The sequence below is a fragment of the Denticeps clupeoides genome, chromosome 4 (genome assembly GCF_900700375.1).
Source record: "Denticeps clupeoides chromosome 4, fDenClu1.1, whole genome shotgun sequence".
Lineage (NCBI taxonomy): Eukaryota > Metazoa > Chordata > Actinopteri > Clupeiformes > Denticipitidae > Denticeps > Denticeps clupeoides.
In genome coordinates this window covers 11,144,464-11,164,778 of record NC_041710.1, presented here as the reverse complement: position 1 = coordinate 11,164,778, position 20,315 = coordinate 11,144,464, and the positions used below count along the sequence as shown (strand labels likewise).

Below are 20,315 nucleotides of genomic sequence, written 5' to 3'. Positions count from 1 at the left end.
ACATTTGCTACTGCAGTGACGGCTAATAAATAATCCTTTATATAAAACACCCGAAAGCCTTGCTTTTCTCAAGAGACCAATGATTATGACTTATTCATGCCTAAATGTTTTCTTTTATTGTGTCGTCCTTGTTCGGGTTGTGGATTACTCTGTACAAAATTTCCTAATATTCTAACTCTTCTTCAGAGAGAGAAGAGTGAGAAGACTAGGATTTTTTCTGGCTGCATGTGTGATTGCAGAAGGAGAAAGGAAGTCCTTCAGGAAGCAAGGTCACAGCGTTAACCGAGTGGACCTTGGTTCACTTGTCTGGCAATAAGAAGCATGCCTCATTCTTTCCTCATTTTTTTTAATCTGAATGAAAAACATTTTCATCAGGAGCATAACAATAGTGACATTTCCAAAAGGACGGCGCGCCCAAGGCCAAAGGAGACAAATTTATGAGGTTTGTCTCAGTCATGGAAACCTTTTTAGCACCCTTTCATTTGAACCAGTTGAACTGAATCTGGTTCACAGAACACACACAGGTGTGTGTCTTCCAGTGGCATCACAGTTATTTCAAAATGATGTTTTTATGCATTCTTTTTCAAATTAATATTATACAAGAAAATTCTCAGTCATCCAGGTGAATTTGACAAAGTTCTGTGGATGCAGAATGAAACGTCTCTACATTAAAGAAAGAAAGTCCAGTTGCTATGACTCAACTTTCAGACATTATACAATAAAAATAACAAGAGCTATCAAAAATATTAACCTCGTTTTATCCATAAAAATGATCAACATGATCTTTTTCCACTGATCCCCAGGATGAAATCATTAAACTAGAAGAGCTATTCCCGATTTCTCAATTTGGCCAGCCTGCAGGCAGTATGTTCTTTCTTAACTGCTCCTGGCACTTCACAGGGAGGTTATGACAATATGTGGCATGTTTTATTATGGAATTATGTGGAAATCGTGAACATGAGTCAGAGGGACTCGGGTCTTGTCTCATTTAACCCATTGACACCCATTCACCATGTACCTAAATTAAGAGGTACAATTAATAAAGACAAGGAGCTGTCTGTGGTGCTGATCACTCAGATTTTATGGGGTTAATCGCTGCTGCCTAACTGGGTAGTTCACCCTATTAAATCTAACGATGGTTTGTAATAACATTTTTATTTTGTCCTCAGAACAAGAGCTTCTTCCTAGAAAAAAACAAGCGCCCACTCATTAACAGATTAAACACAGTGCATGGCACCATTTGATGCCAAACTCATTTGGCAAGCAATTAATATTCAGAGAAAAGAGGGTGTCACATTGTTTAGAGCTGAGCTGAAAGGATTACAGCAAGTGGAAAAGGCAGGAAATACCTCTGTTTCGTTTTCGTTGTTTCATCATGGCCAGGTTTAAGACCGGAGGTTATTCAGGGTTGTCACCTAGAGCAGTACTGGGAAAGGGGAGTGAGCAGTCCGAGTTTAGCAAAAAAAAAAACTGGTTCAGTAATGTGTCATGTGTTTTAATGTAAGATGTTTTTTATTCATTTCACAAAATGAACCACAAAACCGAGGTTTGGTGGTGCTTGGAGATGTTTTTTTTTTTTTCTTAAGTCATTCAGCTTCACACACTCCATGTGTCCCAGATGTGTCCCTTTAACGTCCCTGAGGTCACACACAAAGGAACGGTAATGAATTGATCTGTTTCCATGCAACTAGTTTGACAACTGTAAATAGAAATAAGCTGATAAAGTTTTATTTTAATTTGATTTTAATTGTTTTCTCACTTCATGAGTAAACACCAACGCTACAAAAATATTGTTTAGTTTCTCATATGAGAGGCAGACACGGGCTGAATCTGTATTCATTCAGTCTGGTCACAGATAAAGAAAGGACACAGTGAGGGTGCAGGTAAAGTGCTGTGTAGTAAAGATGAAGGTGCATGTTGAGATTCTTGAAATTTCTGCCATGGGGGCCGGCCTGAACCTGAGATGGAGCAATTTCCGCTCATTCTGGTCCATTCAGTGTGCATTCAGTTGCCTAATTCCCACCCTTTTATTATCTTTGTACTTCATTTACACATGCATAGACACATCACGCACACACATACTTTCTCACACTGATTTCATTTGAAGATCATTCTTGTAGTTATCTTTTGGCTGAAGCATATTTGGTCCATTGTTTGTTTTTAATTTAGATTATAATGATTGCCAGTGAATATTATATTACAGTATTGTAATGTAATCAGGCAATATATCACTCAATGAGTGAAAACACACACACACACACGCAGGAGCACCCCTCTGCTTTAAGTTGCCAGCTCTGTCTGTCTGGATCAGTTCCATTTCTCTTATGAAGGTCTGTCAGCATTGTTTGTCTTCATCCACCATTAGAACATTTCTTCTGTCCACATAAATTTTTTCTTTCAGTTTTTATTATAGTTTTTGGCATTTCTGTGCCATCGTGCTTATGGCTCTATACAGAGTTTAAAGGGCAAATGTATATCAAACCCCAGACATTCAGATGCTGCTGGTGTTTCACAATGACTCTTTAAGACCACCAAGGGAAATGCTGCATTAAAAGGTGTGAGATAATGAGCATGTACATATGGTCATACCATACATCACATTCAATAATCTGCTGCATTAAACATTTATACAATATTCATATGTGATTTTATCTGTGCATTAATGCTTTGAAAATGCAACGCATTGTGTCAAGGTGACTTGCAGTGCAGTGTCTGCGTACACAGGACCAAAACAAATCAAGCCCCAAACACTCAAATTCCTGCTCAGGCTGACAGGTGCATGTTCAAAACACACACACACACACACACACACACACATCGCCTTTGCTGTCAAGCCTGTTGCCATGGAAATATGTGCAAATGTGCAAATGATGATATTTGTTTATAATTGCTTCTCTGCATCTCATGTTGATATCCTGACCTTACATAGTGGCAGGTGCGATCTAAATTGGGTCAAAGGTCAGGCTTACATCAGTCATTTGTCAACACACATTCCTAGCACTCCCTGGCTGTGTGAACTTGTGCTCATGGACTTGTGTGTGTTTGTGTTTGTGTAGGAGGGGGTGGGTGGGTGGGTGCGCTTGCCTGTCACCAAGGTCTAGAGAATATGTGAAAATTTAAAAGCACGTCTCTGAGAGTTGGGACGACACAGGAGTGTGTGAAGTTTTCAGCTCAGGCCATTAAATATTCATGAGGGGGATGTGAATGCATTTTGGGAGTATGCACTCTCTCCCTCTCGCACTCTCAAAAATGCATAATGGCATTCTAGTCTATGAAAATGCTTATGAATAATTTAAACATGTTACAGTGCAGTGTGTGCTTGTGTGTGTGTGTGTGTGCTTGAATCCCTGTCAGACTTGGAGGGGCTCTGTCAGGCCATAGCTACAGTTTTTGTGCAGGGATCTGCCACAGTGACTGACGTGACCTCAGCACTGACAAACACTGATAGATATAAAAAGCACCACTAGATGCTTTTACACGATGTTTCAAAAAAGAGAAAAGAAATGAAATACATTAATCTGAATGTAATTGTAAATTGGAAACAAAGTGTGCTAGGCATTTTGTGCAAGCTCCACAAGGCTTTGACCTGAAAATTACAGAGCACACACAGCATACATGGGTGACATCTCAGGATGGTCAGAACCTGTCACCAGCTGAATCGTTTGTTTATTGTTTTGGTCTGTAATGTAATTGTAAAAAGTGCAATAGTAACAATTCCAAATGGATTCCCCTCCTGTGCCTATTTATTGTGACAAGGACAATAGTCCAATTAGCTGGCCAAGCTGAGCAATGCCCATAGCTCAACTAAACTGAGGATGGAAACTAGGCAGACCTCGTCAAAGGCCAGGGAGTATGAGGGATCTGTGTGACATTTGGACTGAAACAGTCGGGCAGCAGACTCATGTCCTACAGAGCTGAAAAAGTTGCCGCATCTGATGCCGCATGTCTTTTCTGATGGATGGCTAGTTGTTGTTATGTAACTTGAATGGAAGTGGGCTGTTGTGGAAGTGCACCGTTGTGGACAGAAATTACCCTTCTGCCAAACATTCCTGTATCCCTGCCAGGCTAAAGAAGCCATGTGTGTAAATGTGTGTGTGTGTGTGTGTGTGTGTGTGTGTGTGTGTGTGTGTGTGTGTGACCGTGTGAATGCAAGAGACTGTGGCAAGCTTGTGCATGCCTATGGAGTTGACAAAGCCGATGATCACAATGACACGTCTGTAGTGGATTTGTGCGTATGTAAGTGGATGAGGCAGAAAGAGCCAGACAGTGTGCATTCTTGTGTATTTCTGTGGAGCTGACAGTAAAATCTCTAGTGGACTGAATAGAAGCTGGTTGCCATGGTGATCAGGGTGTTTGTATGAAGCTAGGAGAGAATGCCAGCAAACCAGTGCCGGTTGGCCCTCACTGCACAAAACATCGAACAGGCCACATACATAAAGGTGCTCTTGCTTTCTCATCATCACCTTGACTTTAACATTATAAAAGAGTGCTTTGAAATATGATTGCATGTGACTGTGTAATCAGACACAGATCTGGTGATTATGAAAGAGGGGGGAAAAAATCCTGTTTTCTTAAGAAGTCTTTCATTTTATTCAGATAAAAATACATTCATACAGAAATATAACAAATTTGTGAAACAATTTTAAATGAAAATTCCACATAAAAAATTTACAACTTAGAACAAAAATAAAATCAAATTATCTTATAAACACTTTTTACAGAAAAAATGTCTTGTTATTAGGGGAGAGAAGTTTCTGAAATAGAAAGTGTGTGTTGGAAACAATCAAGATATTTAAGGCCTACACATATACACACACACACACACACACACACCACAGACTGAGCAGAATGGGTAGTCCGTAACCTCTGCATCCTGAGTTGACTAGGATCCGTTTTAGTTCTGATCCGTATAATTAATTTTATGGCAATAATAGTTTTCAGCCCATTCCAAAACACAGAATATATAGAAATCATTCACAAAGCAAATGCATGTTAAGAACTACCCGGCCTCAGATACTTTACTCCTGCCTTGAACCTTGATGACCCACATAGTGTAAGTGTGACATGGCATGGTATCACGGCATAAGTAAAGAACAAACCTCAGTAAACTGTGTTAAACATCCACAGGCATAGTCAGCAAAACCAAAGAGGAGCTATGCATTCCCAGCATGGTCCAGCACGGTCACGTGCTGGACGTTATTCTGAGTAGGACAGGTCTAAAGTTTTAAGTAGTACCTGTACATCGCACAAGAGGGCACTCCAAGGGCTGTATTCAAACTTTGTCACAACCAAAGACTGAATTACTCCCATTTTCAGATGTGTAGCTGAAGAGCCCTCTCATGAAATCACATCTGTAAATATTGTGGAGAATTTTCCTGTAGCTATTGCAGAGAGTTGGTTTACACATGAACAAAAACAGAAATAGTGCAATGTAAACATGCAATTTTACACAATTACTTCTTTACAGACTTGAAAATAAATTTTGATTTGAGGAAATTAAAAGAAATTGCATAATTTCACCTTTAGGACTTTAAGATTAAGTCAGAATTGAGCTCCACCACTCAGTACCCTTGGAAGGTTTTCCACTCACCAAATTGGCCTATGAACACGGCTATCTGTATTACTCCCGTCGTACTACACAGTAGTAGCTTGGTTTTCTTAAGTGCCACAAGATCGGGGTGAGAAGGAGATGTGGGGTCCAGACACAAATGCTAAATGAGCATGATGATCCAATTACTGCACCAAACTGGACCTTTGCACAGAGAAATCTCTAGTCACATGAACTTGAATCAAATCTAATTTTACTCACAGAACTAAGAAAACAGATTCCACTTCTCTCGTTTCAACAGCAGACAGCTGAGCCCAATGTGTGTTGAATGCTGTTGACTACAATATTGTGTGAGTTGTGTTACAGCATTATGTTAAAGCATTATTCCAATAATAAAAAAAAAAAAAAAGAAATTTCTAAACATCATAGACGGCCACCAATGCAGTAAAAAGGTTTACTAGTATAAAATGTCATGATGCTGTCTTCCCTCACAGGCAACATTGCAGTACACCAGCAGAGCACAGCAGGGCAACGGGGGCAAGGACATGGCCATGAAAACCTGTTCTCACTCGACAGTGACACTTATTTCAGAGTAAATCACCGTTAACATTAATGCGCGTATGTATACCCTCTGGCGAGGTATATGAGTCAATTTAGTAAATCTCTAATTGAAGCATTTTGATATTAAACCATGACCAGCAACAAACATTGCCGTTTTATTTTGTGATTCTAAACTTGGACCAGTCTTAAGGCACCATTGTACCAAATGTTGACGTACACAGAGACACATGGAAAAAAAAAAAATCAAAAAGAAATAAAAACAAAGAGTGGTATCTCCAAAAAGAATGCAAAAAACCTACACCCAACCGTATGCAACACTTTGTAATAACAGTAAAGTTATAATACCTGTATGACACCCTTTACATGTGATGAGTTATTATGTTACTATGAGAGTGAAATGAATGAATGAAAAGTTTAAATCCCGGTTCGGACCTGTCACTGTGCTAGTTGGCCATCTTGTCTGTGCAAAGGCACGTTCCACCACAAGCTGAAGCAAAACATGAGCTTAGGTGATGGCATCATTTCTTGTGCCGATTGTTAGCGTTTTCAAACATCTAGTTCCTCCCAATTCAAGTTGCTTGCATGCTGGTGCCTACACAAGTTCGGAACCGTGATGCAACAAAACAAAAAAAAAAAAAGAAAAACTGGTCTCAAACCAGAGACTCAGTTATTGCTAATTCTAATTTCGTAATCACACATGCTGAGTTTTAAGTCACACTTGTGAACACAAAATTGTGACAGACTTAGGCTCTCTGAAATGTATCAAACTATAGAGGGTGAGTTTACGGAATTTAGTCTCAAGAATAATCTGCTCTTGATATCAATGCTCCCAATTAGTAGCTAAACGAATGTTAGCCTCTCACTAACTGAAGCGCTTTTAGCCTCATGCTAACTCCTGAGAACGGAACGTTAGCCTCATGTTAATTTCTGCCAAAGCGCCGTTCATGCTGAACCAGACCAGCTCCGAAAAGAAGATGCTGCTTCGTTTGCACAAGTAGAAAGAAAGAGCTTACACCTCCACCCGCAAGATCTTACGCTGCCTTGCAGTGTGTTCCGTCTTAACAGACTAGTGAAATCATTGCACGTTTCTAGCTGCTCCAGAGTCTGCACAAAGCCACGCACTCAAGCGTACGGTAACCTCCCAGCATAGTTGGGTGCATTGGGTGCTGTGGTCTTTACACCTCGCTTCATCTACACGAGTCTCTCGGTCCTGCATGTGAGGAGACATGTGGCATTACTTTTATGGACATGCAAACACAGGGTTAGCAGACACACACACGCGCGCACGCGCACACATATGTACACTCAAACCGTTACGCACACACGCACGTAACAGGACAACGAGGCTCGGACGTATTCCCACGTCTTTCGGTTTGTGCGACACAATGCACATTAGTCCAGTGAAGCAACATGTACTGTCCCCCCCCCACACACACAGACCGCCGCATCTCTCCGTCTGCGGTCCAGTCCTCCCTCGACTGAGAGCCTTGTGCTAATATCTTTCGTTTCAGCTTGACTTTGGCAAGATCTCTCTCTCTCTCTCTCTCTCTCTCTCGCTCCCTCGTTTTCCATGTTTGATAGGTCAGGAGGAATCCCCCCGGCGACCTTTTGGCAGGTTAGACGTGTCTCTTCATGTGCAGCGCCAGATGGTCCGAGCGTGAAAAACACCTGCGAGAGGAACAGGGAGAGGGGCAATGAAGAAAAAAAAGAAAAGAAGAAGAAAAAAAAAAAAAAAAAAAAAAAGGATCAAGTGACCTGAGAGCAGAGCTGATGTCATGAGTCTCATGACTGTACGGCTGTTTGGCAAACAAACAAAGTGCCGAACATGTTCTAAAGTAAACATCAGATGTTTTACGTATACGTTATCGGACATGCCGCAATAAGTATTGTGGCACATCGGAGCCCAGCTTGGGACAAAGCAGTGACGGGACCGAGACGAGGAGGTGCATACCGGTCACAGTGGGCACATTTGAAGGGCTTTGCTCCAGTGTGTTTCCGGAAGTGTCTCGTCAGCTCATCGCTGCGAGCAAACCGCCACTCGCACCCCTCCCATGAACATCTGTACGGCTTCTCTCCTACACAGGGGGAATAAAAATGAAACGTGAACACACAGACGTGAGCACCAGGCATTGTCTGCTCCAACGCCACACAGTGAAACACAGTGAAACACACACAATATGTCATACTGCTGACAGAAGAGAGCAGGTAATGGTGCTAACCACGCATGGCATGACAGGAATGCTGGCGACACCCAAACGCCCCTCAGACATTTAACAGCCAGACCGAGGTGAAAGGTCACCTTCAGTACTACTCCCACAGCCCCATATCTCAGCTCCCTTAGTTAAAAAAAAAAAAAAAACTTTCCCCGGCTGTAAGCATATGGTCATTCACAAACACACGAATGCACGCACGCACACTCACTCACACACACACACTCACACACTGGCGTGAACTCCCTCACGCCCGCATGTCCCCGTTGCCTAGCAATGCGAGGTCACATTCCTGCTGAATGAGATCACATTTTGGGCTGCCCGCCTTCACAAATATTTTAGCTATGTAGGTGAAGTAATGCACCCACCGGTATCGGCCATCAGAGCGAGGCCGGACAAATTCTACATTTTATCAGGAAAAAAAAAGGTAAACGTGACTGGTTTTTTTTTCTGAACGGGAAATAAAAGAACGAATGTTGGTTTAAGGAAGACGTGGATTCAAGCGGTGGGGGTGAAGCAACGCAGCAAACAGCCGTTCGTGTTGGCAGCCACAGTTCTGTCGAAGGCCCGAGGGAACGTCTCGTCTAAACGACGCCATCTAACCCAGGAGAGCGTCTCGTCACAATTCACACGCGCCGCCAAGTTCCAGCACTTTTAACACGCAGCACATGCAGATCATCTTGGTATGCCTCTCCTTAATGTTGGCATCCCGTTCATTGGTGGTCTGACCGCTCAGCAGAAGCTTTTCCCAGGGTCACCGCGCTGTTGTCACAACACTCATATGGTGGTAGGGGAGGTTATGAAAGAGTTTCACCCATAAACATGCACACAGAGATGTGGACGGACCAGACAAGCACATACCTTAACACACAGACAGAAATGAATCACACACACACTCACCCGTGTGTGTGCGCTGGTGAGCTTTGAGGTGAGAACTCTTGGTGTACACTTTCCGGCAGCCGTTAAAATGGCATCTGTGGATTCTCCTTCGTCCGTCTGGTGACCCTTCGGTGCCCGCTCGACCTTTGACCCCCGCTGCCTGCTCAGCACCGACTCCGCCGAGCCCCCAGCCTGTGGTTTCCATGGCAACCTCAGGGGACGAGGGTGGTGAGCCCATAAGTGTGTGTGAGTCCAGGTGCTCTGGAGGGGTCAGGAGGTCAGGCAGAGGTTCAGTGGCCAGCGAGTGGTCAAGGGTCAGCTCCTCTGAGCTGTCCGAGACCTCGCTGGCTGCGTCCGAGCCGACACTGTTGACCTCCAGGGTGGCGGAGTCCACCAGATCTTCAGCGCCGGGCTGGTCAGCCGCCGAGCGCTGGTCCGCCGCTCCGCAGCACAGGACCAGCTTATTCCACAACTCCTCCTGAGAGTCGAACTTCAGGTCGGCCGCAGAGACGTAGGGCTCGCTCTGGAGATAACGCTCCAGCTCCAGACATGTCTGGGACGAAGACAGCGAGACATACAGACAGAGAGAGAGAGGCCGGGTCAGACAACGTAATTACTTCTGAAAAGAGTGAGAGTCGACAGAGAAAGCGGTGGGATGGTGAGGGCTGGTGGGAACCAGAACCGGACACAGCGCCACCACACCACTGCATTTCCTACATGACACAGGAAACCTACTTCCGCCTTTAAAATAGAAAGAAAAAGAGGAAGGACGCTCCTCCGAAAGGAACAATCAGCACTCGTGACCAGTTCTTTAATCGCCTAAAGCAATTCAGCGTCTGTCACGCGTAAATGGCAGAAAAACGAGTGTAAGTAACACACTGTCTGGCCGACGTAAGTCATTAAAAACCTGAATTATGATGCAAAACCCTGGACCGCAGCGCCATTTTAAGCACCGCAACATCACATTCGATTTCTCGGTTTTATTTCTGCGCGTTTAGCGCATCTGCTGGGAAGTTCAGCGCCCTCGGAAACGGGCTTCAAACGCCTGAATGAAGGGGAGGACTCTGCCCGGCGCCGGGCCAAAGGCGGAACTGCGCGAGTAGTAGCCGCTGTCACCGCCGAAGCCCACGCGGACACGGACCGTGACTTGCGGCGCCGGTGCGAGTGGGTTTTCTCGTTTCTGCGCTCCACCCCGCTTTAAGTGTCAAACCCGCGGACGCTGCGCGCAACTCCGATCCACGTTCGGGCTGCAAAAAAAAAAAAAAAAAAACGCGCTCACCTGCTGCCAGTTTTCCTCCAGCGACGGCAGCGCGGAAAAGTATCCGGTGTCGTGCACAATCTGGAGCTCGTGGAAGATGCTGCACATCGGAATTACGTCCATCCTGCCGCCGCCTCCGCTCACTTGTTTATTTAAAAAAAAATTATATATTAAGTTTTTTTTTTTTTTTTTTTTTTTTTACTTTCCGGTGCCTTGGCACGAGTGTTTTTTTTTTTTTTTTTTTTTTCTCTCCCCCTCCTTTCGTGTGCGGTGAGGAGCGCGCAACTCCCGGCGTAGCTGCGCAGCGCGTCCGCCCGCGTAGCCTGTTTGCAAACAGAGACGCGAGTCCTCTGGTGAGTAAACTTCCCTATTCAAAATCCTCCGGCCCACGTGACCACGTTTCGCGTGCCCGCGCTGGGCCAATGGCAGAGCGGCACGGCCCCCCCCGCGTCCCGAACTGTTATTGTCCCGCCTGATTGGCTGGCCGCCGTCAAGCCTTGCGCGCTGCGATTGGCTGAAAAGTAGACCTATTTTTAGAGGCGTTTATAACGACGCGACTCGCCCTCGTTTGCGGAAAAAGGTGGAAGTGTGTGCGAGCGAGCGAGTGTGGCTTTTGGAGCCCGTGTGCCGCTTGAAGTAGTTATTATGGTCGTTTTGTAACGTTTGGGACAGGACAACCTCGTGGCGGACTATTAAAGTAACGCGGCGGCACGCTTGATAGGTAATGGTAATGGTTTGCCGTGTTTGCGAGAGTCTGTGGGAGTCTGAAGACGCGCTGCACCGCGTAGGACCGCCGCATGTATCTAGCCTGCTTCTTTGCCCCTGTGTTGTTTCTCCGAATGAACATGGCAGGCTGCGTGACTGCTTATGAATAAGCCTTTCATGCAACACAAAGATATCTCAGGCACAAGCAGCAACAAACCCCTTCAAAAACATACCAAATGGAACGTGGGGTATTTTATGCTCAGTTAACCATTGCAACCCTTGTGATAAAGCATCCTGGAGAAATATCAATTGAGAACCTTCTCATTTGAAAAAACAAGACTGCGAGGAACAATATGAGCTGTGTGTGTGTAAGCAGAAGAAGGAAAACACCCTTTCTGTCATGTCTCCGCCGGTTGCATTGATGCCATGCATGTTGGTGCCTGCACCCTGTCTACAATACACACCTCCACAGCTTCAGGCCTGGTTTACATCTCTAGGTCATGGGGAGAAATTAAGCCGCTATGAGGTGCACACCCAGAACAAACCACAGAACGGTGTGTTCTCATTTCAACCCGCCTATTATTATTCTGGAAGAAATGCTCACTTCCATCATGATGCAGGTTACAGTGACCCACATAGTGTTACATCTATTCAAACTGGTTACAGAATTTACAAACTTAATAAAAACAAGTTTGGGCCAAGATTTCTGTTCTTGGAAGGTCGTGTCCAGACTCACATACAAAAGAAAAACAGCAGTGATGGGCATCTTTACTGATGTGCAATAAAATAATATGCATATTTCATATTATGGCAAAATTTGTAGAACAATGACTTACATCTTGTGCTTTAAGCCTGTATAAGCGCATTAAATGCAGACCAAATGCAAACAAGTAATGCCATTGCCTAGAGTCATTAATTGCTGATGATAACTAATAGTAACTCAAAACTCTCAGATGTGCATCTGAAATGAATAAAATTATTTTGAGGAACAGAAAGGATTTTTAGCCAAGTTCCATTTGTAAATGGAACATTACAAAAAATACAACCATTTCTTTTTACTTACAGGGTGCAGTGTATCTGACAACAGCAAGCTCTTCTACGTTCTCAAGCCTAATAGCCTCTGAGATCAAATTAAATTTCCTTCAATTTTTTTCAAAAGCTGAAGCTGCTGTTGTGACGTCCCTTTTGAAACATCTCATATGATTCTGCTGTTTCCTGAATCCAGAATGTTCCTCCAACATGGAACAGTAGACGTGCAGATGCTGGTTTGTGTGGCCTGCCTTGGTGTGCATGTGTCACAGAGTATGTGAATCTGAGTGTTTTCAGTGTCGCAGCTTGATTTGTGTAATGGATGCAATCACTGTGAGCATGTGTGTGTGTAGTTTCTCTGTACTGGTATGATTTGAGAGAGAGAGACTGTGTGAAAGGATGACTGTCATTGGGGTCTAAATGTGGGCTAAAGTTAAATCTGCTGGACACAATGGCCACACTGAGAAGCTGCAGAAAAAAATCTCAATAAACAACATTTTCAGAACAGACAGCCATTGTCCATCAGATAGGCCATCCCTCTCTCTGCTCTGACCTGCCATCTACAGAATCTCATTGTCCAATTATGCATTTTGTGCATGTGTGTAGAATTAAAGAGAATGGTTCAGATCAGCAAATAGATAAACTTTATTCCATACATCATGCGTGATGCGTTTTAGTTCATGATATGTCCAGTAGTTATGGTTGTCAGACACATCAAGGACCTGCTCTTGTTCTGCAAATGTCATTTGCACTCATAGGCTTAAGCAAACAGTGGTGTAAAAAAGTATTTGGCCCCCTTTCATCAAAGGTACACTTCAACTGTGAGCGACATAATGTAAGAAGAAATATTCGGTAAATCAATTTGTATGATTTTTTAAAAATTATTTGTGTAATAGTGCAGAAAAAAAAGTATTTGGTCAATAGCAAAAGTTCACCTCAATACTTTGTAATCACACCTTGGTTGGCAATGACAGAGGTCAAACGTTTGCTGTAGGTTTTCACCCGGATTGCACACACTGTAGCTGGTGTTCTTCTATGTGTAACATCTTGTGTGTTACTATCACTATTACTAATAGTAAGCTTTGTCACTGTTCTGGGCTGTTTCTTCACTGTTCTCAATATCATTTGAACCCCATGAGGTGAGATCTTGCAAGGAGCCCCAGGGTGAAGGGAGTTTGTCAAGTGATTCCATTTTCTAATAATTGCTCCAACATTTGATCTTTTCTCACCAAGCTACCTATTGCAGACTGACTTGTCCCAGTCTTGTCCCTGGTGTCCTTAGACAGCTCTCTGGTCTTAAAAAGTGATTGTCACTTGTGATACAGCACAGCACACGGTGCACACAGTGAAATTTGTGAAGGACAGAAGAGCTTCTTAAAGAAATAGTAACTTGTTTGGAGGTGATATTTTCTGCATCATATACAAAAAAAATCCATAAAAATTATACAATGTGAATTATACAAAGTGCATGCAACAAACAATTATATTGTATGAATAAGACAAAAGGCATTAAAATGGCATCTGTGGATTCTCCTTCGTCCGTCTGGTGACCCTTCAGTGCCCGATCGACCTTTGACCTGCAGTGACTCGTTTTTTTTTTCACTCATTGATCCAAGTCTACCAATGCAGGTAGAGTTAAGATTAAGGCGATCAGGTTTTGAGATGGAAATCTGTTCCTACATCTCATATACATTTGTGGCTTTAAAGCGATTGTGTAATGCACAATCTGTCACCAAGCTAACTCTTTAAGCCCAGTAAGATTTGAGGTGCGGCATCCATGGATCAGACTTGTTTTTCCTGTACATCCCACAGATGCTTGATGAGACTGAGATATGGAGAATTAGGAGGACAAGTCAACTCCTTGAATTCTTTGACATGTTCCTCAAGCAATGTGCATAGTGACAGGGCACATTACTCTGTTGTAAAGGGAAATGTTTGTTTTGGTCTTTTGAAGACCACAAGCAGTTTCCGATGCATCAGCTTTTTTTAATTCTGTCTCCCTCTTCTTTCCACCCACACTTGTAGCGCTCCCGCTTATTGTTTGTGCCTCAAATCAATGCAGGAGGACTGAGGTGCACCCACTCCAGTCTTTCATTCTGAGTTGTAGGTTTCATCATGCTCTGCGACAGGCTTGAGGCGAGGCGTGGTTTGAACCCATTGCCCTGTTTACCATAGAATGTGTAGCTGTTGTCAGTGTGCAGCGGTACGGAAAAGACAGAAACCCTGTCATCTCAGCTAACCTGGGGAAGACGACTGATCTCCTCAGCTCATGTCGCAGCAGGCCTTGTGTCTCTTCAGACTCACCGCTGCAGGGCAGAGGGTTTACTTCACCCAAGAAGATCTCTTTTTAGTGCAAAAGGGTCCCTGCTACACTGTACAGCATGGCATATCAATCAGTAAGTCTAATATATATTTCTTGTTGAAATAATCTGAACATTTTTAATATTCTCATGCAAAAACAATATTTGTTTTAGTACAGTGATTCTAATGTCCAGTTCTTAAAAACCAGAAATGGCTATTGAAGCATGTTAATTTTTTTATGAAGTGAAGGTGAAGTGATTGTCATTGTGAAAGACTGCAGCACAGTACACGGTGACACAACGAAATGTGTCCTCTGCTTTTAACCATCACCCTTGGTGAGCAGTGGGCAGCCATGAAAGGCGCCCGGGGAGCAGTGGCACCAGTGGCACCTCAATGTCACCTTGGCGGGTCGGGATTTGAATCTGCAACCTTCTGATAACGGAGCAGCTTCCTTAACCGCTAGGCCACCACTGCCCACTGTTCGATAAGACTGCACACAAGCGCAGGACACTCATCCAAACACATATAGACATGTTTCCTGTGATGGCTTTAAAGTGCGTGGAAAGGCTGGAAAGTACTGTTCTCGATAAGCGGTTCTTAGAATGTGGATGCAATGCTAAGCATGGTGTGAATGCGTGTGTTTTAGCATCTTCCAGCTGAGGCTGACTCACACCATCTCATGACCACATACACACAAATGCACACACAGTCCTTAATGGGCTGCATCCACCGCAGACACACATATTATGAATGGATGTAACGGCAGCAGCTGATGTCTTCGAAAAGTACACAGGGAGCACATACCAGTGGCCATAATGCGAAGGGCTCAAATTATTCAGAAGTATCTTTCATTTAACCCAAAAACAACTTAATGACAATTTACTCTATAACAACAACAACAATGATGTTATCACTCACCCACTCACGATCCTTAACCTCTTAGTCCTGGTACTCAGGGTGGCGTCTGCCAGAGCCCAACCCCGGAGCACACACATACACACCCTTAACTTACACACTTTGGATGGTGGGTGGAAACCGGAGAACCCAGAGGACACCAACATAAATCACAGGAAGTGAATGTAAATTCCGCACACACAAGCTGGTATTGGAGGTGGGCGGTTGCTAACCATTACCATGCGGCCCTGATATTATTATTATTGTTGAAAATAACAATAATAGTAGCACACACTGCATTATGAAGTTTTTAGGTTTTTACATGTTCTCACCATAGCTGTTTGTCAGTGGTCTGGGAGTAAAGTCTGCATCACAATCCCTTAAACCCAAATGATGTTTTTGCTGAGACCAGTCCCTTCACTGAAGCTTTTCATATGAGTCACCCTTACTACAGCGTGTGAGTCACCCACAGCAAGTGAGCTATGTGCTGAAATGTTCCGTGAGTATAAATCAGTGATGTGAACGGACTGCGCCGTCGCTGCAGCCGCCTCTCTTCTGCCTACATCCCCAATGCCCCAGGGGTCACCAACGCTCCAGTCTCTTGCTCACTGTTTATATATATATATATACACACACACACACACACACACACACCTGTCTGTCCCATTCACCTCCATCTCATTCACACACGTGTTCTGTCGTTGTCCTACTGTCCTTTGTTCATCTCCTCCAGGGTCCACCTCTCCAGGGTTTCTTCAACCTGCTCTCTACTCTGCACCCAAATTGCAATGTCATCTGCAAACATCATAGTACATGGGGACTCTGTTAATCTCATCTGTCAACCCGTCCATCCCCATAGCAAACAAGAAATGGCTCAGAGCTTATCCGTGGTGTAACCCTAGGATCTGGGTTTCTGTTGTGTTTATCAGAGCGACCAATAATCACTTTCACAAGTGTGTGAAATTAAAGGATGTGGCTGAACAGTATAGCCTAAATGAATTCAGCAGGTAACTCTCATTAGAAGTGTCTAGAAGTTCTGAAATAACTTCCATAACTGTCCATTTGCTATTGGCTGAGAGGATTTCGGGAGCTCTGATATCATGAAACCATAGCTCTAAAACAATCTTGTTTTCCCAGTCAGAATGTAAGGAGACAAGCATCTGCTACCTACAAGTTGCCTAGCAACAATATCAACAGTTTCATCACTCTTGTCTCTTGGAGCTTTATGTTTTAGTATATATTGTTTTAGCAATATTTATTGAATGATGTAGATGGTAATATGAATGCAAATATGCAGATTTACAACACTGGACCAGCTAAAAGGTTTAGTTTAATTTAAATTAACAACATTCAATACACTGATCACATTTAGTTTTGTCTTCCACATGCATGTCTTTATTGGAACAGCTAAGAATGCTAGATGTACCAATTTGCTTTTGTTGATAGGTATGAGAGTGATTCTCAGAAACAAGGCAGGCTTGGGATATAGCTAATATTGTATTTGTCATGTTTCCTTGATCTAATTAAAAAAAAAAAATGAGAAGATGAAAAAATGTCAGAAATGTCCCAGCATCCGACCTTCATCTGATTATTGTCGTGACGCAACTACAAACAATGGTTTTGCTTTAATGCATAGGAGTTTCTGAAAGGATGATCAACCGCGATGATAAAATTCTTCATGGACCAACTGCAATCTCCAGCTTATGTTTAAGCTTCTTTGGGCCTTTGCTGATTTGTGGCACAGCTACGTGCAACTCAGTGGTGCACAGGATTGTAACTCATCACCAGGGCACAGCCAGGTTTCTGCCCAGCGGCGGTTGCCATGCCAGCGAGGCTCCTGCTGGTGTGTGAGAACTGTCTCCCTGTGGAATCATGGGAACCGTAGTCATTCTTTGAATGTGTGTCTTAGTGAGTTTTCCCAAGCCATGTCTCTTGCCTAAATTTACACACCACAGCCTGAGAAATCTCGCAGGTGGGGAATGTCTGCACATGATGTAACATGTCTACGTGTGTGTGTGTTTGTCTGTGTAATTGTACGCTAACATTGTGGGAACTCTAACCTCAGGCACTTGCTAACTGATTAATTGGTATATTTACAAGTGAAGCAAAAAAAAAAAAAAAACACACACACACGTTTGTGCATGCTCAAATATGACAGAAAGAATGTTAATAACAAGTATTATCACAGAAAAATATTTGTTCCAATAACCTGCTGACCTGTGTGTGATTCTCAGTGGATCAACTTTCATTTCAGTTTCATTTCAGGAGTGTGTGTGTATGTGTGTGTTCTTGTATCAATTTAACATAAAGACTACTGATCTGTGCTAACATATGAATACAATACGACTTTGATTCCATACTAAATTAAATGGGCTGTAGTCTGAAAACAGTGACTGGAACAGTTTATTTATGACTGAAGCTTTAAATGAATCTAGGGATGCAATTAAACTAAACATTCTCTCTATCTCTCTATCTAGACCCAGATTTAGCTTGATATACACAAATATAAAATGAACATATTTGAGTGTGCATGTCAAAGAGCTGTCAAAGTGTATGCTTCTTTCTGCATGGAAAATGCATTACTGTGACATTAGTAATGTGAATGTGTGTGTGTGTGTGTGTTGGGGCGTGCCACGTCTTGTTTGTGTTCTGGTGTTCCTCAATGCAGGCGAATTCAGCATTTCAAATTGTGTCGGCTACAAGCACAAATGAAGAGAACATGCACACACACGCACACACACACACACACACACACACACACACACACACATACAGAAAAAAATTTGGTCTTTCATAACCCTGTGCATGACATGTACAGACACTGGACTGTAGAATGCTCACAGATGTTGGAATCTTAAAGCATAATCCCCTTTCATTACAGTCATGAATAGGCCTTCATGTTGTCAGAAAAACTAAGAGGAAATGAATGAGGTGAATTAAATGTTAATTAATGTATGTACAGACAGACAATAGAGACATATCTGTCTCTATAGAATTACACTTAAACGTATATATGTTCTATATAACTATTATATAGCAATATAACTGCTGGTCTTTTCTTTCCTGAGCACCTTTGAATCTCTGTAATTCAGAGGACTGAAGCAATTTTTTTTTTATAAATATAGAGGAGATTTAAAGGCTAATAATGCAAAACATGCCGCTGACGCTCTGCATTTGGAGCACAGTCCGTTCTCCTCAGAGCCTGGCTGAGACTCAGTAAATCTCTCCAAGTTCTCTTCACTTGAGTTCGTAAATAGCTCTCCTCACCCTGGGAGCTCAGGTGAATGTGTGGGATATTGTTTCTTTTGGCAAAATTCTTTGACCAGGTTGTAACTGGCCTTTTTTGGTTATTGAAATCGGGTGTTAAGTCATCCCTTCCTTCCACCACTCTGCTCCAAGGCAGAAACTGTCATTATGGAACTATTAAACATTGTCTCCATTTGCAGATGCCTCTGTCTGCCCTTAAGCACATTTTTGTGGTGTGCTTTTTTTTGTGTGTACCTGTGTGTGTGTGTGTGTGTGTTTATATGTGTGTCAGGTGTCCCCCTGTTCAGACCTGCTGTTCCATTGCATAATACACTTACTGGATTGTACATCACCATCTTAATCTACCTCTCCACACTTGTTCCCTTTCCTCCTGAGTTATGAAATTTGTTGCTGTCACAGTAATATTAATTATTATGCTGATAATACCGATATCAGCACATCTGTCCTGGCTGCTGAATTAATCAGTCATGCTGTTAACTTTATACAGTGAGCCTGTCAGTTTTATTCTACCTAATTTAATGTAATATGACAGTATACACTGGATATGTTTTTTTTCCCCTTCAGGTTTTTTTTTCTTTTATGATAGCAACCAAAAATGAAAGTAAGAGATGTGAGTGCAAAGCACCTGCTGAAACCCAATAGAACTGAGCACAAAAGATTTATAGATCAACTGCTAACAAGCAGAATATTCCAAAAATGTGTATATGATACATTAATTAAAATGAATACATCATTAATGTATTAAAGTACTGTATGTCATTAATTAAAATATGTTATATGATATGTTATTTATTATTATATTATACATTATTTCCCTAGCATGTTCCCTAGCATGTTCTTTTCCTGACAAATTAGGCCTTATCAGGGCTCTTAGTTTTTTTACACTCAAAATCTATACAAGTCGAATGGGAATTGCTGGTGTCTTCCTTTTGTAAGTCGTTTTGGATAAAAGCATCTGCTAAGTAAAGTAAAGTAAAGTAAAATAATATTTGGAGCTACTGTAGCTTTATACACACTTCACAGTCAGATTCACTCAGTACATTATGTACTTTTTCAGAGAAAAATCCTTCTCCTTCAGTTCTCTGGTTGCCACTAACTGTATAACTACGTCTGGCACTCAACTATGATGAACTAATTTTTAGCCCACATTAAGCTATTAGGAACGTGTGATTTGGTCCAGTCCAAAAGCACCTACAAACACACACACACACACACACACACACACACACACACACACACACACACACTTGTGAGGTACTGGATGCACTGTTCTTCAGGTACGTAATGGAAACTACTAACAGAAAACATGTTTCTCCTTGGCACCTTAACATTATTATTAAATCCAATAGTATTGTTCTGCACAGAATGAGTCCCTGTGCTGTACTGTGTGTGTCTGCGTTAGTTTTCTTGTACGACATTTGAAGGTCTCTTTGATATTGAGCACATTACAGAGCTACTATAAAAGATTTCTTTATGCTAAATATGTAATATGATAGAACTAGAAGTATTACAAATAGTAGTCCTTAGAAACCTTCCACAGTCCACCATTGTGTTGAAACACTTATGGAGCTGCAGGAGGGGACAGTAGATCTCTGCATCTTCTCTGTATTGATCCATGCCTGTGAACCAGATCCTCGGTATCATCTCAGCAGGCTGAGACAGA

At 42.6% G+C, this 20,315-nt stretch overlaps 1 protein-coding gene across 1 annotated transcript; it reads right to left on the bottom strand.

Annotated features, from left to right (window-relative positions):
• Positions 1-4,564: 4,564 nt before the first annotated feature.
• LOC114789177 (Krueppel-like factor 6) lies at positions 4,565-10,815 on the bottom strand. The gene is made up of 4 exons (XM_028978321.1): positions 10,478-10,815; positions 9,220-9,751; positions 8,061-8,184; positions 4,565-7,777 (listed from the first exon to the last, which is right to left on the bottom strand). Exons 1-4 carry the CDS (start codon positions 10,577-10,579, stop codon positions 7,726-7,728), a joined length of 810 nt encoding a protein of 269 aa, XP_028834154.1. The 5' UTR covers positions 10,580-10,815; the 3' UTR covers positions 4,565-7,725.
• Between the last annotated feature and the right edge of the window lie 9,500 nt (positions 10,816-20,315).

Excerpts from the sequence above, each read along its gene's own strand:
- LOC114789177 (XM_028978321.1), bottom strand. The coding sequence starts at position 10,579 with ATGGACGTAATTCCGATGTGCAGCATCTTCCACGAGCTCCAGATTGTG. Across the intron at positions 9,752-10,477 it reads TGGAGGAAAACTGGCAGCAG|ACATGTCTGGAGCTGGAGCG; the intron begins GTGAGCGCGTTT and ends TCTTCGTCCCAG. Across the intron at positions 8,185-9,219 it reads TCACCAGCGCACACACACGG|GAGAGAAGCCGTACAGATGT; the intron begins GTGAGTGTGTGT and ends CCCCCTGTGTAG.